The 17,598-nt window shown below is 44.5% G+C and overlaps 1 protein-coding gene and 1 long non-coding RNA gene across 2 annotated transcripts in view; one reads left to right on the top strand and one right to left on the bottom strand.

Annotated features, from left to right (window-relative positions):
• Positions 1 to 6,998: 6,998 nt before the first annotated feature.
• LOC144888820 (uncharacterized) overlaps positions 6,999 to 17,598 on the bottom strand; it is a 60,266-nt gene continuing 49,666 nt past the window's right edge. The window contains exons 4-6 of the mRNA XM_078768155.1: positions 9,482 to 9,873; positions 7,727 to 7,922; positions 6,999 to 7,596 (exon numbers count right to left, since the gene is read on the bottom strand). Coding sequence (XP_078624281.1) covers positions 7,415 to 7,596; positions 7,727 to 7,922; positions 9,482 to 9,873 — 770 coding nt within the window. The 3' untranslated portion in view covers positions 6,999 to 7,414. The remainder of the gene's footprint in view (positions 7,597 to 7,726; positions 7,923 to 9,481; positions 9,874 to 17,598) is intronic.
• LOC144888822 (uncharacterized) lies at positions 13,994 to 16,769 on the top strand. Its single transcript, XR_013621354.1, has 3 exons — positions 13,994 to 14,263; positions 14,846 to 15,041; positions 15,412 to 16,769. It is a non-coding gene; the product is annotated as an uncharacterized LOC144888822 (long non-coding RNA).

Below are 17,598 nucleotides of genomic sequence, written 5' to 3'. Positions count from 1 at the left end.
GCAGAACGACATTACCTGCTTGTCCTTGTCTTCAAAGCCAAAACCCCACATCGAGTACGCTTACCTTGTCGATCTTTAATAAGATGTCACCTTTCGTGCTCAACTTCGTGCACAGACAAAGCAAACTCAAACAGATCAGCGATTTCGACATCAGCAGCACTTATTAATTGGTTGTTTGTTTTAATGTTTATTATTTAAAGAAATACCATTTAAATTACATCTTGGACAATATATTGTTACGGATTTATGTGAATTTATGTGAATTACGATTCAGGTCTTTGCTTATCAATGTGTAGTCGATTAAGGGTTGTTGTGGTTGGAGGGTCAGGAGCCCTTCTGGAAAAAGAGACCGGAAACGGAAGGAGAAAGACACGAGGTCGAGAGAAGCGACGAGGATTCTTCTTCCTCGCCCCGCTCCGACGAGAGGTGGGATCGATATTGAGCCGCGTGGAAAAGCGGCGTTCCCAAGCCCGTCTGGCGAGAGGAGTTACCGGGACGTGTACCTACCCGGTGGACACGTCAAGCTGCCGTGGGGCCGTGCACCGACCCCGCGTCTGGCACCGTTCGCGGCACCGTCTACAAAGACGCGTACGGGTCGCACGTTGGGGCCTAACACGCGTTGCAAGCGGCGTGTGGCTTTTGCCTGCTTTACAGTACCCGCTTCGCGTGGCCAGGAGGGGGCTGCAGCCGTGGTTCCCGGTACGATACATGCCCGGTGGAAACACGTCCACCCGGGGTTCGTTCAACCGCCCGAGTGCGGCGAAGCCGACCATCATCTTGGTCAGGAGGGGCCCAGAGACATTGTGAGGGACAGAGACCAAAGGGGGTCGTGAGTACAAAAGGGGACACACGTATGTAAGATGGCCATCTTAATCATCTAGGGGATTGATTGTTGAGTGTGAATTGTTGATGGTGGATTGCTCGGGGAATATATCCTTGATTGTATCATTGAAATTGTATGGTATCATTACCATTGAAATATATCATTGAAAATCAGTTTTCTCTTGGGTGGAATTCATATGGATTGCGTTGCGAAAGCGCATATATAATACAACTTTCTGGCGAAGTTCCTCTCACGGTCCGGGGGTCACCGAGACCAGGTAGTCACCGAGGGGACCACGTAACAGAATTGGGTGGTTCGTCCGGGATCTAAAATTGTATAAAATAATAAAATAATATTTTTATTAATTAAAATTTATTAATTAAGTATTAATTGGTAAATTTTTGGGGAAATTGGGGGTAAAGTATTGGGTGAAGGTTAACAGGTGTTAACGATAGGCACTATGGCGTTTGTGGCACAGAACTTTGCGGTAACCCCGAGTGAGGCACAGTTCCGAGCGTTACTAAAGTCGGACCTCTTGAAATTGGCCAAACATTTTAACTTGGAGGTCCGAACTAATTTGAGGAAGGCAGAGTTGCAGACCACGGTGATACAATCTATGGTGGGATTAGGAACATGGGACGAGTTAGCCTGGGAGTGGCTACCCGAAGAACCAGAAGACGTTGAGCTCCGGAAACTGGAGTTGCAATTACGGAGCCAGGAACGGATCAAAGAAGAAGAAAGGAAAGCAGAAAAGGAAAGAGCAGAAGAAGAAAGGAAAGCAGAGGAGAGGAGAGAAGAGAAACAAGCAGAGGAGAGGAGAGCTGCAAGGGAACTCGAAGCAGAGGAGAGAAAAGCAGAAAGGGAATTAAAGGAACGTGACATGGAGCTTCGGCAGGAAATTAAATTCAAGGAGCTGGAGTTAATGAGAGAACGGGGAGAGGTACCACCCTTGCTGACGGGGTCGACACCTAACCAGAAAACCTGGGATGTGGGCAGACATGTGAGGCTGGTTCCACCGTTCAGTGAAAAGGAAGTCGCGAAATTTTTTCCACACTTTGAGAAAGTGGCTCGACAATTAAACTGGCCGGAGGAGGCCTGGACCATACTAGTGCAAAGTGTGCTGGTGGGAAAAGCTCAAGAGATTTATTTGGCGCTACCAATGGACCAATGTGCAGATTATGAGGTACTGAAGAAGCACATCCTCAAAGCCTATGAGTTGGTTCCGGAAGCTTACAGGCAAAAATTCAGGAATGCCAGGAAGAGGGAGAGTGAGACCCATGTGGAGTTTGCCAGAGTGAAAGAAAACATGTTTGATCGGTGGTGTGAGTCAAAAGGAGTCGGGAAAGACTTCAAAACATTGCGTGACTTGATCCTGGTGGAGGAATTTCAGCAGTGTGTCCACGAGGACATCAAAGTGTACCTGCAGGAAAAGAAAGTACCAAAGTTGTGGGACGCAGCCACCATGGCAGATGATTATGCCTTAACCCACCGAATAGGAGTCCACAAACCTAACTCCTCGCCTAGACTTCAGCAGGGGAGTTATGGAACACCCGGTGCGGAGAACGACCTTACATGGCGGCGGCCTCGAGATGATTATGGGGACAACTATGATACCCCAACTGTTAGAAATCAGAGGGCTACGGGCCCAAGACAAACTTATTTTTCGGGGGGCTCAAGGCCGACCCCGAGGTTCTCCCCCGGGCCTACTTGTGCTTTTTGCCATAAAACTGGACACTTGATGTCCCAATGTTACCTCCGGAAAAGGGAGAACCCGGAACGGAATCAGTCTAGTGCGACTCCGAATGCACTGGCAAGTGTGAGAAATCATTCTTGGAGAGCAGAGCTGGGGGAAGATTCCCCTGTCAAAGGTACGGCGTCCCGGGAGAACCTTGTTCAGGAGGGCTACAAACATTTCATTTCAGAGGGGTTCGTGTCGCTGGATGGTGACCCGAGTAACCAGAAGCCAGTTAGGGTATTGAGGGACACAGGAGCCCACCAATCGTTGATGCTGGAGGGCATTTTGCCATTGTCGGAGAAGACGGCAACTGGGGTTAGTGTGCTTTTACAGGGGGTCGGGGGCTATGTTAAAGCTCCGCTTCATGTCATCCAGTTGAGTTTTGAGTTGGTATCAGGGCCGGTCACCGTAGGCTTACAAGCCACCCTTCCTGTGGAGGGAATCTCTTTTATTATCGGGAATGATTTGGCCGGGGGGCAAAGTTATGGTAACCCGAGGGTGGGTAAAGAGCACCGCCGGGGAAATGACACCACCCCAGCTCGGGATGGCGACAAAAGTTCCAAGTTATTTGTAGGGGGACTGAACTTCAACACAGAGGAAGAAGTTCTGACCTCTGTCTTCAACAGATATGGGCCGCTGGTGGAAGTGCGGGTGGTAAAAGACAGGGAAACGCAACGGTCAAGAGGGTTCGGCTTTGTCACGTTTGCGAGCACAAAAGACGCCAGCGAGGCAGAGAAGAATTGGAATGGTAAGGCTTTGGAGGGTCGGACCATAACAGTAGGGAAGGCATTTCGTAGGCATCGAGAGGTCTACAGAAGAGGACAACTTGGCGGTAGTTTTGGGGTTGGCAGCAGCCGATATTACTATGGAGGCTCCCAGAGTTACGGTACCTCCCGAAAGAATGAATGTCAGAGCACTGGCCGAGAAGGAGACCGCCAGTCAGGTAACGGCTGGGACAAGGGGTCCCACCGTAACTGTTAGGAGTCTGGAGAAGTTGAAGCACTAGATACGAGGGAGCCGCCGAGCTGGGGCTCCTACACGGACTAACCGTGAACGCCACGTTCTTAAAGGCGTCCAGGTAGTGAACTTTCTTGCACGGACTAACCGTGAACTCCACGTTCTTAAAGGCGTCCATGTAATGAACGTTCCTCCCCGGACTAACCGTGAACTCCACATTCCTTAAGGCGTCCATGTAGGGAATACTCAGCTGGGCCTCCCGAAAAAGTGCTATCGAGAGGTTTAACGTTGGGGCTTTGGGCACCACCTCTTAACCGTCATTCAAGGGAAACTAGAAGTGGTTGACGCTTGGTCCAGAGTGAATTAGTCTAGGGGTTTTGTGAAATTTTGTCGCTTTATTTTTAAGGGATAATTGTGCCCGGGGGGAACTGATGATTTGGGGGGTGTGAGTTATCTGGTTTGTTTATCAAAGGTGGCCGGCAAAGAAAGTTTTCGCTGGGTTCAAACTTTCTTTCTTGAAGGGGGGGAGTGTTACGGATTTATGTGAATTTATGTGAATTACTATTCAGGTCTTTGCTTATCAATGTGTAGTCGATTAAGGGTTGTTGTGGTTGGAGGGTCAGGAGCCCTTCTGGAAAAAGAGACCGGAAACGGAAGGAGAAAGACACGAGGTCGAGAGAAGCGACGAGGATTCTTCTTCCTCGCCCCGCTCCGACGAGAGGTGGGATCGATATTGAGCCGCGTGGAAAAGCGGCGTTCCCAAGCCCGTCTGGCGAGAGGAGTTACCGGGACGTGTACCTACCCGGTGGACACGTCAAGCTGCCGTGGGGCCGTGCACCGACCCCGCGTCTGGCACCGTTCGCGGCACCGTCTACAAAGACGCGTACGGGTCGCACGTTGGGGCCTAACACGCGTTGCAAGCGGCGTGTGGCTTTTGCCTGCTTTACAGTACCCGCTTCGCGTGGCCAGGAGGGGGCTGCAGCCGTGGTTCCCGGTACGATACATGCCCGGTGGAAACACGTCCACCCGGGGTTCGTTCAACCGCCCGAGTGCGGCGAAGCCGACCATCATCTTGGTCAGGAGGGGCCCAGAGACATTGTGAGGGACAGAGACCAAAGGGGGTCGTGAGTACAAAAGGGGACACACGTATGTAAGATGGCCATCTTAATCATCTAGGGGATTGATTGTTGAGTGTGAATTGTTGATGGTGGATTGCTCGGGGAATATATCCTTGATTGTATCATTGAAATTGTATGGTATCATTACCATTGAAATATATCATTGAAAATCAGTTTTCTCTTGGGTGGAATTCATATGGATTGCGTTGCGAAAGCGCATATATAATACAACTTTCTGGCGAAGTTCCTCTCACGGTCCGGGGGTCACCGAGACCAGGTAGTCACCGAGGGGACCACGTAACAATATACATTCCATATTATATCAACTGCTTTGTTTTATAGAGCTACATTTAATACGGGAAGATCTATTGAGAGAAACCAAACACACAAACGGCACAAAGAGGTCAACACAACATCAATATCCGTGTTCAAAGTGCGCTGTACCAACTGCCGGACTGCGCATGCGCAGCACCTATCGCGATGACAAATATGGATTATCATTATCGCGATAGTAAATCTAAAACATGATTATCGCCCAGCAGTAGTCTGAATACAAACGGATGCGGACTGGCTTTGCATTTTCGGATGCTTTCTGGTTTAGCAGTTGGAACTGCTGTTTATCTCAATTCCGCTGTTTAAATTTTGAAATTCGGTTCAGGTTAAGAGTTTGTGGAGCGCATTGAATTTTAGTTTTAAAACGTTGTGATCAAATAAAGGCACGAACACCGCCAAGTCAGGACTCCATAATTCTCATACAATTCTACCTCCAACCCCCCCCCCCCCCCTAACCCCCTCCACTAAGGGAGGTCCTTTTTCAACTATCCGAAAATTTCAACTATCCGGATCCGGATCCGGCTCTTCACCAAAATCTAATCATTTCGTCCTTGTCACATATACTATGCGAAATTTCCTCAGAATCCGTCCACAACCTTTTTAGATATATTGTTCACAGACAAACAGACAGACAGGGGTGAAAACATAACCTCCGTCCACCTTTGGTGGCAGAAGTAATTAGTGTTTAGTTGTGAAGTTACAGTACAGTACCAATAGGTGATGCTGCTGGCCACCAAGTGCACTGGTGCAGTGGCACCCTCTCCAGAAATGATCAGTTTGGGGAGCACAACATGTATACCAAGTTTGATGCTTTACCACATTTGCACAATTGTACTGAAATCTGCCCAAATATTAGATGATACTGTGGCAGCACACCAAACACAGTCGACAGAGTAGGAGCCGCTTTCTTCAAAGCTCAGGCTGACCTTACCTCGACCCAGACCATCGCTTTTCCAGGTCCAGAGTAAGTCTCAAGTCAAGTCTACAGTATTTGACGGCAAGTTTCAAAGTGAAGTCTGAAGTCTTTGAGGGCAAGTTTCAAGTGAAGTCTGAAGTCTTTGAGGGCAAGTTTCAAGTGAAATCTGAAGTCTTTGAGGGTAAGTTTCAAGTGAAGTCTGAAGTCTTTGAGGGTAAGTTTCAAGTGTAGTCTGAAGTCTTTGAGGGCAAGTTTCAAGTGAAGTCTGAAGTCTTTGAGGGCAAGTTTCAAGTGAAGTCTAAAGTCTTTGAGGGCAAGTTTCAAGTGAAGTCTAAAGTCTTTGAGGGTAAGTTTCAAGTGTAGTCTGAAGTCTTTGAGGGTAAGTTTCAAGTGTAGTCTGAAGTCTTTGAGGGCAAGTTTCAAGTGAAGTCTGAAGTCTTTGAGGGCAAGTTTCAAGTGAAGTCTAAAGTCTTTGAGGGCAAGTTTCAAGTGAAGTCTGAAGTCTTTGAGGGCAAGTTTCAAGTGAAGTCTGAAGTCTTTGAGGGCAAGTTTCAAGTGAAGTCTAAAGTCTTTGAGGGTAAGTTTCAAGTGAAGTCTGAAGTCTTTGAGGGTAAGTTTCAAGTGAAGTCTGAAGTCTTTGAGGGCATGTTTCAAGTGAAGTCTGAAGTCTTTGAGGGTAAGTTTCAAGTGAAGTCCAAAGTCTTTGAGGGTAAGTTTCAAGTGAAGTCTGAAGTCTTTGAGGGCAAGTTTCAAGTGAAGTCTGAAGTCTTTGAGGGCAAGTTTCAAGTGAAGTCTGAAGTCTTTGAGGGCAAGTTTCAAGTGAAATCTGAAGTCTTTGAGGGTAAGTTTCAAGTGAAGTCTGAAGTCTTTGAGGGCAAGTTTCAAGTGAAGTCTGAAGTCTTTGAGGGCAAGTTTCAAGTGAAGTCTGAAGTCTTTGAGGGTAAGTTTCAAGTGAAGTCTAAAGTCTTTGAGGGTAAGTTTCAAGTGAAGACTGAAGTACTTAAGGGCAAGTCTCATGTCAAGTCGTCGTGCACGAAGTCTTTCTTGTTTATTATTTGTTGATGCATTTTGAGTTTGGACTTTTTTTATTTTAAAGAATATAACAAAAACTAAATAGAAGAAAGAAATGGTCATGCCAATATATGTTTAACATCTTTTGGTGAATGCTGTTTCCATTTTTTGGTTGTCCATTTTGGTTTGGTTTGGCATTTCATCGCTGTAATAAAGTTGGATTCCCACGTTCATAAGACTGGTGTTTGGCCATGGTTCATCCATCTGGAGTTCCCTCGGCTACCACGTTGGTGCAAGTTATCTTAAATGCTTTATCACAGATTCACAGAGATATAGAACAGCAAGCAAAAGGGAATGCAGGACAAAGTTTTGATATCTGCCAGCTTTCTTTTTATTTATTAAAATATTGTACTTCTGGCCTCACAGTGTATAAATTGTTTTACAACCTGATATTTGGGCAGTGTAGAACCAAACATATCATTGTCATGAAATCCTTGATGGTTCTGACTGAGTGAGAAACCTCAATGGGTGCCAAATAGCTGCCAAATAGCTGCCAAAGTGCTGATCATGATGACCGTCGAATTCCACTGCCAAGAGGCCGAGGAACGAGGAGTAGAATGAGAATGCACTGTGTAAATGTTTCCGATGCTGAGAAACGGTTTATCACTCGTGCTTCTCTCAGTGGAGCTCGTCTCTGTGATACCTTTGATGAAGAAGAAGAAGAAGAAACGAAGAATGTACAGTTGCATCGCTTGAGACTCTTGAGTAATGGAGATTTCTAGGTTAGTATTGTGGTGCCTTGATCGTCATGCAAGTCCATGAGTAGGCCTTACCTTTACCAATGTTGAGCATCGCCTTTGCTGATCCTTCTTTTTTCGAGCTCGTTTCAGAAATAGAGAGCACATGACACTCGTACTCCCCTGTCATAGCTGCAGATGCTACAAAATTGATGGCAATGTGGCCTCTCTGGACTTGGCCCGAAACCCAAATGCCCCTGCGGGTATTCCAACCGTTGTCATAGCTCAAAACCTGGGAGAGAAAAATCGGGTATATATGAAGCAGTAACTGAAGCAAGTAGAATTGGTATTGCATCAATCAATACTACCAACCCCCAAGCCCCAAACAAGTCAACCCCATTCTCACCACATACAAAGCTTTCATCCGCAGCTAAATGGAATACTGCTCTCCGCTCTGGGCTGGTGCTCCTGCCTCACACCTAGCTCGTCTTCACGCTGTTGAAACCAAAGCGTTCAGAATCATTGGAATCTCCCGCGATGGAGCTAACTCCAAGGGCCTTTCACTCACTCACCGCAGGCAGGTTGGTGGTCTTTCCGTCTTCTACCGACTCCTCTCTGGCCTTGCCCCCCCCAGCTCTCTCTGGGCTCTGTCCCGCAAATATTCCTACAGGTCGCACAAGATCTGCCTGCAACCCTCTTATGGTTAAACTGCCAAAATCAAGACTCTCTGCTCACCTTCACTCCTTCATTCCTCTTTTCTTCCGCCTCTGGAACAAACTCCCTCACTCTCTTCAATCCCACTCCACCCTCCAGGTCTTTAAAACAGCTGTTCACCACCATCTCTTATCTTCCCCCATCCAAAACCTTGATCTTTTGTACCCCCGCTAATTTCACCTCAATTCCACTTTTTTGAAATACCAACTTCTGTCCTGGAAGTCCTTAGCGTCCCTGTGTTTTATACTTCTCCAACCCCCTCCCCCCTTCCCACGACTCCTCCCCCCCCCCCTTCCCACGCCTCCTCCCCCCCCCCCCCTTCCCACGCCTCCTCCCCCCAAGCCCTCTCCCTCCCACACATCTCCCTGCTCTCAAATGTTGTGTTTGTGTGCTTCCCCTTCTCTCTCCATCTTGTCTTCCGCTCCCTCTTTTTATATATTTTGTTTGTCTGGTTGATTTGTTTGTGAAGTAAATGTCAGCTCTTTCACGAACCTCGATTCAGTATACAAAAAAAAATAAAAAAATCTCCAACCCCTTTAGTTACATCACTACTCCGCCAGACCATTTACTTATTACGTGCTTCGTGGTTGCGGTGCTCAAAATTGGGGAAATGAGAACAAGGGAGGATAACAGGGCAGTTGAAAGTTAGGGGAATGTAGGAGTGGGGAAAGAAGTGAAAGAGTCTCTTAAAAGGCTCTTAAAAGGGCCAAATGGGGTCTAAAGGTGTCTATGGATGAAAGAGCAAAAAGGCGCAAAAGTGTCCAAATGGTCTTAAGTTGTCCAAATTAACATAAAATTAAGGTGAAGCAAGGAAAGGGGCATTTATGGATCATATATGGGAGAGGAGTCTGGGTAAGGGGGTGGAGGGGCTCATAATTCGTCATATTTGAATACTTAACCCCGACAGCACTCCGACTTTCGACCAACAACACGGTCGCGAGCGGATTTCCAAAGTCGGCCCAAGGTTGGTAATACGGTGATGAAACGAAGTCGATTTGCCAACGTCGGTCCGACACGAGTGGCTCAGCTACCCTCCCCCCAGCAAATGGTGCTATACCCACAGACATGTGCTGCATACAAAAATAATCCACATACATAAGAATAGAAATATAACAATACATGGGTAGAAATCCTTACTCTCGATTTGTTTCCGTCGTTCGTCTTGTGTGACCAGAAAATGAGAACATCACCTGCAGAACTCTTTTTTACTCTTGGCTTTGTTCTCTTCCTTCGCAGTTTTTGTTCTTCTGGGATTTCATCATCAACTTCATCACCATTATGTTCTTCTTGTAGTGTGACTTGCCCATGCTCATTATCTCTATTTTCCAGGTTCTTTACTTCATTTGCTGTTTCCCTCTTTATCTGGTGAACACCGCCATGTCTGTCTTCTTTCACGCCAAATTCACAGGAGAAGCTGACGTTCTCTCCAGGGCTCGCTGTGAGCTGTTGGGGGAAAATGGACACATCCAACTGATCTTCCTGATGCAGACCAGCTCCCTGTTTCTCAGCCATCAGCACTGCACACCACACTGATCAGACACCATAGATGTGAGATACAGTTTACCTCCTGTCCGATTTTAACATGTTATATATATATATATATACCTTGACTTATGAGAAATAATCAGGAAGTACTCTCGTTCTCTTTAAGTAGCGCCAGTAAGGATGGCGCGGAATAAAAATGTAGGTCCCATCTGCTGCATACAAAACTAAATTTGGAGTATCTTCTCTAAAAAGTCGCTTTGGCTGCATATGAGAGCCATGCCCAACTAACACAACAACGTTGGGCCAACGTTGGAAAATAGACGTCGCATTTACAACCATTAAACAACGTTACCCTGACGTCAACAATGCGCTTGGACCAAATTGACCAAATGCCAACGTTGGCCCAACGTTGTTGTGTTAGTTGTGTGATCATCACGACCTTGGAATAGCCAGTTGTACAAGTTTTCAAAAGTTTCAATTTCAAAATGTTTCACAAAAATCTGCGCAACTCAAATGATAATCCAAACTAGATGGTATTCATAGAAAACTTAACCTGCGCAGTCAACTTGGTGCGAGCCCACTCTTCTGTTTTTGAATGTTTTTTTTCCTTTGATCCAATATGTCTGCGAGACCACGTGAGTGATGACATCATAAATGTATATCCTCAAACTAGCAACGGTACCCGGAAATGACGGGGGTTCGTAGATGTCTGACATGAAATGAACAATTTCCTTTGGGGTGTGCATTGGTAGAAACGGGAATTCAGTATAAATATTCAGTGAGCATATGTCACAATGGGTGGAGCTGGTTACCTCGCCAACCTCGTTCCATTCTATCAGCTAAGATTTCCAATCCATGCTCATTGTACCGCTGAAGTACTGGGTTGAAGGTGATATTATGAAAGCTCAGCTGGGAAACGAGTTTAGGCATGTTTTGGGCCTACAGCCTGATGGAAGATCACCATAGTCCTTTCCATACCAACCAACCACCACCAGGCACCTATCCCTCTCCACATCGTTTCTTCAGCTTCGACCTTCCCCCGCTATTTATATTCCCCATAGCTTTGCTTTCAGCAATTTCCCACTACATTTCATTCTGGTTTCCCATTTGATGATCCAGAGATCAGTAGTTTCATTTCACTTTTCAACATCAGTTTCACTTTGAGATATGAGTTTAGATTCGTTATTGCAACTTGTGATGCGATGCAAATATTGCACATAAAAGTTCATCAAAACAAAGTTCAAAACAAACAAACAAACAAACAAACAAAACAAAGTTCAAACAAAGTTCAAAAAAGTTTGGGAGAGAATTTTTACGAATTTTCTAAGGGTCTAAAGTGTTTTTAGGGTCATAAAAGGGACTGAAGTATTAAAAGAATCAAGGCTCTTAAAAGGGCCAAATGGGGTATAAAGGTGTCTATGGATGAAAGAGCAAAAGGGGACAAAAGCATCCAAATGGTCTTAAGTTGTCCAAAGTGTTTTAAAAAGTCAACAGGTCTTAAAAGTGTCGAAGAAGATGTATATGTCTCAAAAGGGTCGAAATGGGTATGAAGGGGTCTAAAGGGTGTAATGGTCCAAGAGCTGTAGAGGGTTTAAGGGGTCTAAAGGTGTCTAAGGGGTGTAAAGGGTCAAAACGGATCTAAGAAGTGTAAAGGGTCCACATGGATCAAAGGAGTATAAAGGCTCAAAGGGATCTAAGGGATGTAAAGGGTCAATAGGGGTCTAAGGGGTCTAAAGGGTTTAAGGGGGTTTAAAGGGCTTAAATCCAAAGCGGTCTAAGGGGTGTAAACCCCTAAAGCATTTAAGGGTTTTAAAGGGCCTAAGTCCAAAGGGGTTTAAGGGGTCTAAGGGGTGTAAAGGATTAAAAGGGGTCTAAGGGGTTTCGAGGGTCCAAGGGGTGTAAAGAGTCTAAGTCTAAGGGATCTAAGGGGTGTAAAGGATCTGAATTCTAAAGGATGTAAAGGAGTGAAACTGCAGTAAAGAAATTACCTCGGGTTAGTAATTAAATTAACTCGTGAGTGCAACTCGACAATAACGTGCCAAATGCCCTCCTCATCAGGGTAGGTATAAACTATAAACCCTTATTAAGGTCTATCGTGGTTAAAGTTTCGTTGTGATTAATCTTGGGAGCTCAAAGCAGTATGATCACAAACAAACAGCAAAACAACAACTTACCTTGTTGTGATGTGATTGTTGGAAGGTTCGCCCGTTGGCATGTGGCGGTTTGTAAATGGTGTCATGTGGATCATTTTTTGTACAAAATATTTTTTCATCCTTGATAGTTATGTTGTTAGATAAAGAGTAAAATTCTCTTTAAATCTATGTATACGTTGTCTTTGTACTATTTTTGGTTTTTAAATAATTCGTGAATTTCAGAGGTTACGTGACTCCTTCTTTGCCGAACTTACCGATCATGGTAACGCCTTAAATAAGAGTTGTTTTACACATCTGATGACATATTTGACATCGGAGGTCGCAATCTCACTAATTATATCGGTATCCATGTTGAAATCTAATATAAAAAAAATTGGGCTTTTTATAAAGCTTTGTAGATGTGGATCAACCCTTGGAGATCATGGCGACAGGTGGCAGCTCGGATGTCTATAAATTATGAATTGTGAGAAAAAAAATCTTTTAAAACCCCTATTTAGGTGCAGGATGGTAAAAGATGTTATCCTGTAAGGCTTTGTGGCGATGAACCTTGGGAGCTCAGAGGAGTAGGTTCACAAACAAACGGACATTTCGCTTTTATACATATAGATATCATTGTTGTGTAGATCATGCTCAGGAAATTTCAAACTGATCAGACTGAGCATTGTCCCTGTCGAATTATGACATCATGATTAAGGCACCAATGACGTCATCGTTAACAACACTTATTCCCCATGCGGAGTTCTTTACTGATAACATATTTGACATCGGAGGTCGATGTCGGAGCCTTGTTTCAATTTTTTTCATGGAGCGGTTTTGGGGATTACAAAGGTGCAACTTTTTTCGGTTTTTCCAATATGGCGCCTGTACCACGTGCTCTATGATGTCATAATTACCATTAAAAATTCTGCAGGGAGGAAGTGCTCCGATAGTCAAAATTTCGTGTCCATCGGACTAACTTTTGTAGAGAATTTTTTTTTCGTACTGATCAGGTCAAGCGTTGTACTTGTCGAATTATGACGTCATAATGAAGGCACCGATGACATCATCAACATATCTTATTCACCATAGGGAGTACTTCATAATGAGCCTTGTTTCAATTTTTTCCATTGAGCGGTTTGGGAGATACAAAGGTGTAATGGTTTTCCAAGATGGCGTCCGTACCATGTGACCTATGACGTCATAATTATGAATACAATTTTCTACAGGCTGAGGCGCTCCTATGGTAAAAAATTTCCTGTCAATCGGACCAACGGTTGCCGAGAAAATTAATTTTGAAAATGTAGACACGTACGTACGTACAGCACATGTACGTTAGCACCCGAATGCCTAATACTGCTTTTCGCTTCATGAGCGCAGGGTAACACGAGCAATAGGCTTCCTGTCTGTCTACTTGGAAGTCGAATTAATAGGAAAAAGCTTTTTCTTCACATAATCAAAGACAGCTTGGTTTTCTGCTGAAATAACTAAAGTCTGATTAAAGAGAGAAATAGTCAGGTTCACGATGTTTTTTCCTTCAAAATTTTGGTAGATTAGCAAAACTATACATTTTTGGAATATTCAGAGCATGAGGAATCCAAAAATTAATGTTGCCATTTGTGTAGAAACCTTTGCGAAAATGACACTCAGGACAGTGATGAAGATCTGTAAAAGCATATTCCTGAACGGTATAGACCGAGTAGATCCTGTGTATAGAACTTATAGTTCAATCTGATACTACCTATAACTTCCTATAACAACCTATAACTTCAAAGCACTTGCAATATCATGTATTATGTAATACAGTTATATCACAAATATAAAGACAATGGTTTTCAATCACCTTCGTTTGTTGCTTTTCTATAATCCTGAGCACTATTTTGAGGCCTTTATTGGATTCCTTGACCCAGAAAACATAGGATTAGCATATTTAATTAAGTCTCTAGGTTGACTAGAAGCCGAGATCGCGCAAAATATGTATTTTATGGCGGCCATTTTCAAAATCCAAAATGGCGGCCATGCAGGTGCCTGTGCAAATCACGGAGGTATATAATAAACTGGAGAGCCAATGACGGCTGTCGGCTGAAGCTAGCGGAAGTTGCTTGGCGGCCATATTGGGAAGCCGATTGTGTCTGCGTCCGTGTTTGATCTCACAATCAGCTGATCTCACAATTTCTGATTCATTTTGGATGCTTACCGACTGTAAGGAGTCTTATTTGTGAACGCGCTGTTTCAAAATGCCACAGTGTGTTGCATTTGACTGCACAAATACCTCAGGGAAGGCCTCCACATGCACATTTCACAAGTAAGTGACAAACCGCGATCGCGGGTGTTCTGCTTTTTCAGTTTTTGGCGTGGTCACGGTGGTGGGGCTAGGTAATTAAGTTTCAATGTAGTTTCAATGAAGTTTGAACACTGTGTTTGAATTTGATGATGTTAGACCACGCGCAGGGTGTGCAATACGACACAGATCTCAAATATAACTGTATTGTGTATTCACTAGGGCTATGTGAGTATGTCAGACTGATGTCTGATTGACTCATTCATTGATTCAGATTGAAGTATCGAGATTGACTCGTCAGCTCGTGATCATTGTCAAGTGATTTAATTTGTGATGAGCTTCACTTAATTGTCCAGTCTACTACTGTCAGGGTTTCCATGCCCTCCTGTGTCACTCGTGAGCAGAAAGAGCAAATGGGGGTTACTTGTGGAAGGTACGAAAGTCCGACACATGGCAAACATTAGCAGATGAAGTTGTATTTAACTATACATATGAAACTCAAAATATTATTTTGATATGGAGTCGTTTTGACTCGGATGTTGTGACTGCCCTCTGAGGTTTTGACCCGCAACCACATTTTGTGACCACAATGTATTTTGTTTCAAGGTTTCCAAAGGATAAGGACTTGTGCTCTCGATGGACATCTGCCCTGAGAAGGGAGTCCTTCTACCCCACCCCAGGCACCACAGTTCTGTGCAGTGATCACTTCAATGAGAGTGACTTCGACAGGACTGGTCAAACCGTCCGACTGAAGCCGAAGTCCGTCCCCAGCTGTTTCAACTTCCCAGCACATTTAAAGAAGGTAAACTATGCTATGTTGGTATTCCACCTATGTTATGATAGTAACCCATCACATGCCATGTCTGCTGCTTCATATGCAGCTCCTAAGACATAGTTTTATGGAGAACAACTCAGTTACTTTTTAAAAGATTTAGAGCTGAGCCGAATCCCATTTTGTACACTTTCTTGGCATTTCCCCCCCGAAGCTTTGTTGTAATAATATTTAACAAAATGTTTAGTCTTTGAAACAATGTTACAATACGTCCAACGCAGTCACATCTATTTCTAATTAGAACCCCAATCTAATGAACGAAGCTTCTAAGCATTCGGCTCAGCCCTAAAAACAACTTAATGAGTATTAATGGTTCACCTTTTCTTTTCTTTCCAAATAGGTTACAGCTTTGAGGAAAGCGCCAGTGGCCAGGTCTGTCATCCAAGAAGATACACCAGAACCTCAAGCCACTACTCAAGATCCTGAACCTGAGGTGGGACCCTCATTTCAGACCACAGATCACTCCTACTCCGTCACGAGAAGGACTTTTCCTGCCATTCCTGGATACTGCCTACAGTTACTTGTCCAACATCAAAAACATGAATGGTCAAGTTATGACCAATACGCGTTTGAAAACCCCCTTCATTGGTTTCATGATCTGCATAGAGAGTGTCAAAATTTTGTATTTCACATATGTCAAACCTGCCTCATCTCCCCTGCGATACCTGCTCACGTACAAAATGAGCCAAGACCACATTGAACTTTTCTTTGGAGCGGTCCGCATTGCATGTGGAAGTGGGAATAACCCAACGGCCCGGCAGTTTGTTGCCGCATATAAGCGCCTCTTGATGCGACATGACATCAAGTCTGCAAGTGGGAACTGTTCTGCACAGGACTCAACCAGAATCCTGAATGCGGCTTCCTTCAAGTGCGTTGCAAAGCAGGCTGTGCCTGACGAGAGTCACGACATGTTGGTGGCCAGACGATACGACCTGGAGTTGAGATCGCCGGCAAAAGAGGACCACGACTATGCGGATATTCCAAATTTTGAGCAACTTTCCATCTTTACAGAGTCATGTGTTGGCTATATTGCCGGCTATGTGGTGAGGATGGTGAGGAAGACTCTGAAGTGTAGCCAATGTCTTTCTGCATTGACCAGTAACAACGAAGAATGGCAAACCACACCAATGTACAGCCTGATTGTTACCAAGAACAGGGGTGGCCTCATAGTTCCCTCGCACAGTGTTGTTCGTGTCTGTGAGGCGACTGAACGCTGTGTCAAGAGGCTCCTGGCTGTAAGCAATGGCAAAATGCCTCGTGAAAGTGGGATAAGAGTGGCAATTTCCACTTCTGTCCTTTCTGAGGTCGGTCGGTCTACATTTGCTTCCTTGGATCGGCACATGTTTGACTGTGAGGCAGACAGCAACCATGTGTTTGCTTTAATACATTCTGTATCACAATCATACAGCAAGATACGTTTCCATCATGTTGTGAGAACACTCGATGATGACATGAAGGAAGAGCGCATCAGGAAAAAATATTGCAAACTGGTCCTGTTTGCTCACCAGTGAGGCAACACCAGAGCAAGCTGAAATATAAGAGCGACCTCATCTCTACATGGTGTGGGTGTGTTTTGTGGGTTAACTGTGAATTGTGTGGGTTAACTACATGACAGCGTTTCATGTCATTTATGTGACTGACTCACTGTTGATGTGTTGCTGACCCATGTCAGTGTAGAATAAACTCTGGTTATCATTATATCTGCGTGGTTTCTAACATCTCGGTAATAGAAACATACACATCTTAGTTACAATATAATGACTGAATTAAGTAACATCATATAACATGACAACAAATCAGATCTTTATATTGAGGAATATTATAGAACAAGCCAAAGAATGGCAAACGACGATGTACCTCAATTTTATAGATTTCTAGAAAGCTTTCGACTCCTTGCCCAGAGAAAGTCTGGGTCATAATGAAGAAATACAGCATACCTGGAAAATTAGTGAACCTTGTAAAAGCCCTTTACCAAGACTTTCAATGTGCGGTCGTCGACCAAGGTGAAACAACAGAATGGTTCAAGGTGAAGACAGGAGTTAAACAGGGGTGTAACATGTCAGGATTCTTATTCCTACTAGTGGGTGATTGGGTCATGAGAAGAACGATAAAGAACACCGAGCGGTAATTTTGGGCACTTTTTTTTCAAACAAGCTCTAAACCATTGGATTCCCCAGGAAAAATGCGTCTAGCACCAACTTCAAACTTAATGAACACCATTTCCTTAAAGAACGGGATTCTGAGCCCGAATATCAGTTCAAATATTAGTATTCTATATTAATTAAATAGTCGGCGGTCCTAAAATTCGCTCCAGCTGCATCATCAGTGCGCCACGCCTTTGCTTTGACAGGCTTACGATCGGCTTCCCAATATGGCCGCCAGACTATTTCCGGTGGCTTCACGGCGGCTAATGCTGCGAGGTGGCCAATTGGCTCTCCATATTATATACCTCCGTGGTGCAAATGCCAACATTGATTTTCAGATTCTCCATGCTCCGAAGATTCCAAAAATGTACAGGTTTGCTAAT

Source organism: Myxine glutinosa, chromosome 1 (assembly GCF_964187855.1).
Source record: "Myxine glutinosa chromosome 1, kmMyxGlut1.1, whole genome shotgun sequence".
Classification (NCBI taxonomy): domain Eukaryota; kingdom Metazoa; phylum Chordata; class Myxini; order Myxiniformes; family Myxinidae; genus Myxine; species Myxine glutinosa.
The sequence above is the reverse complement of the archived record's forward strand: the minus strand, read 5'-3'. Positions and strand labels throughout refer to the sequence as shown.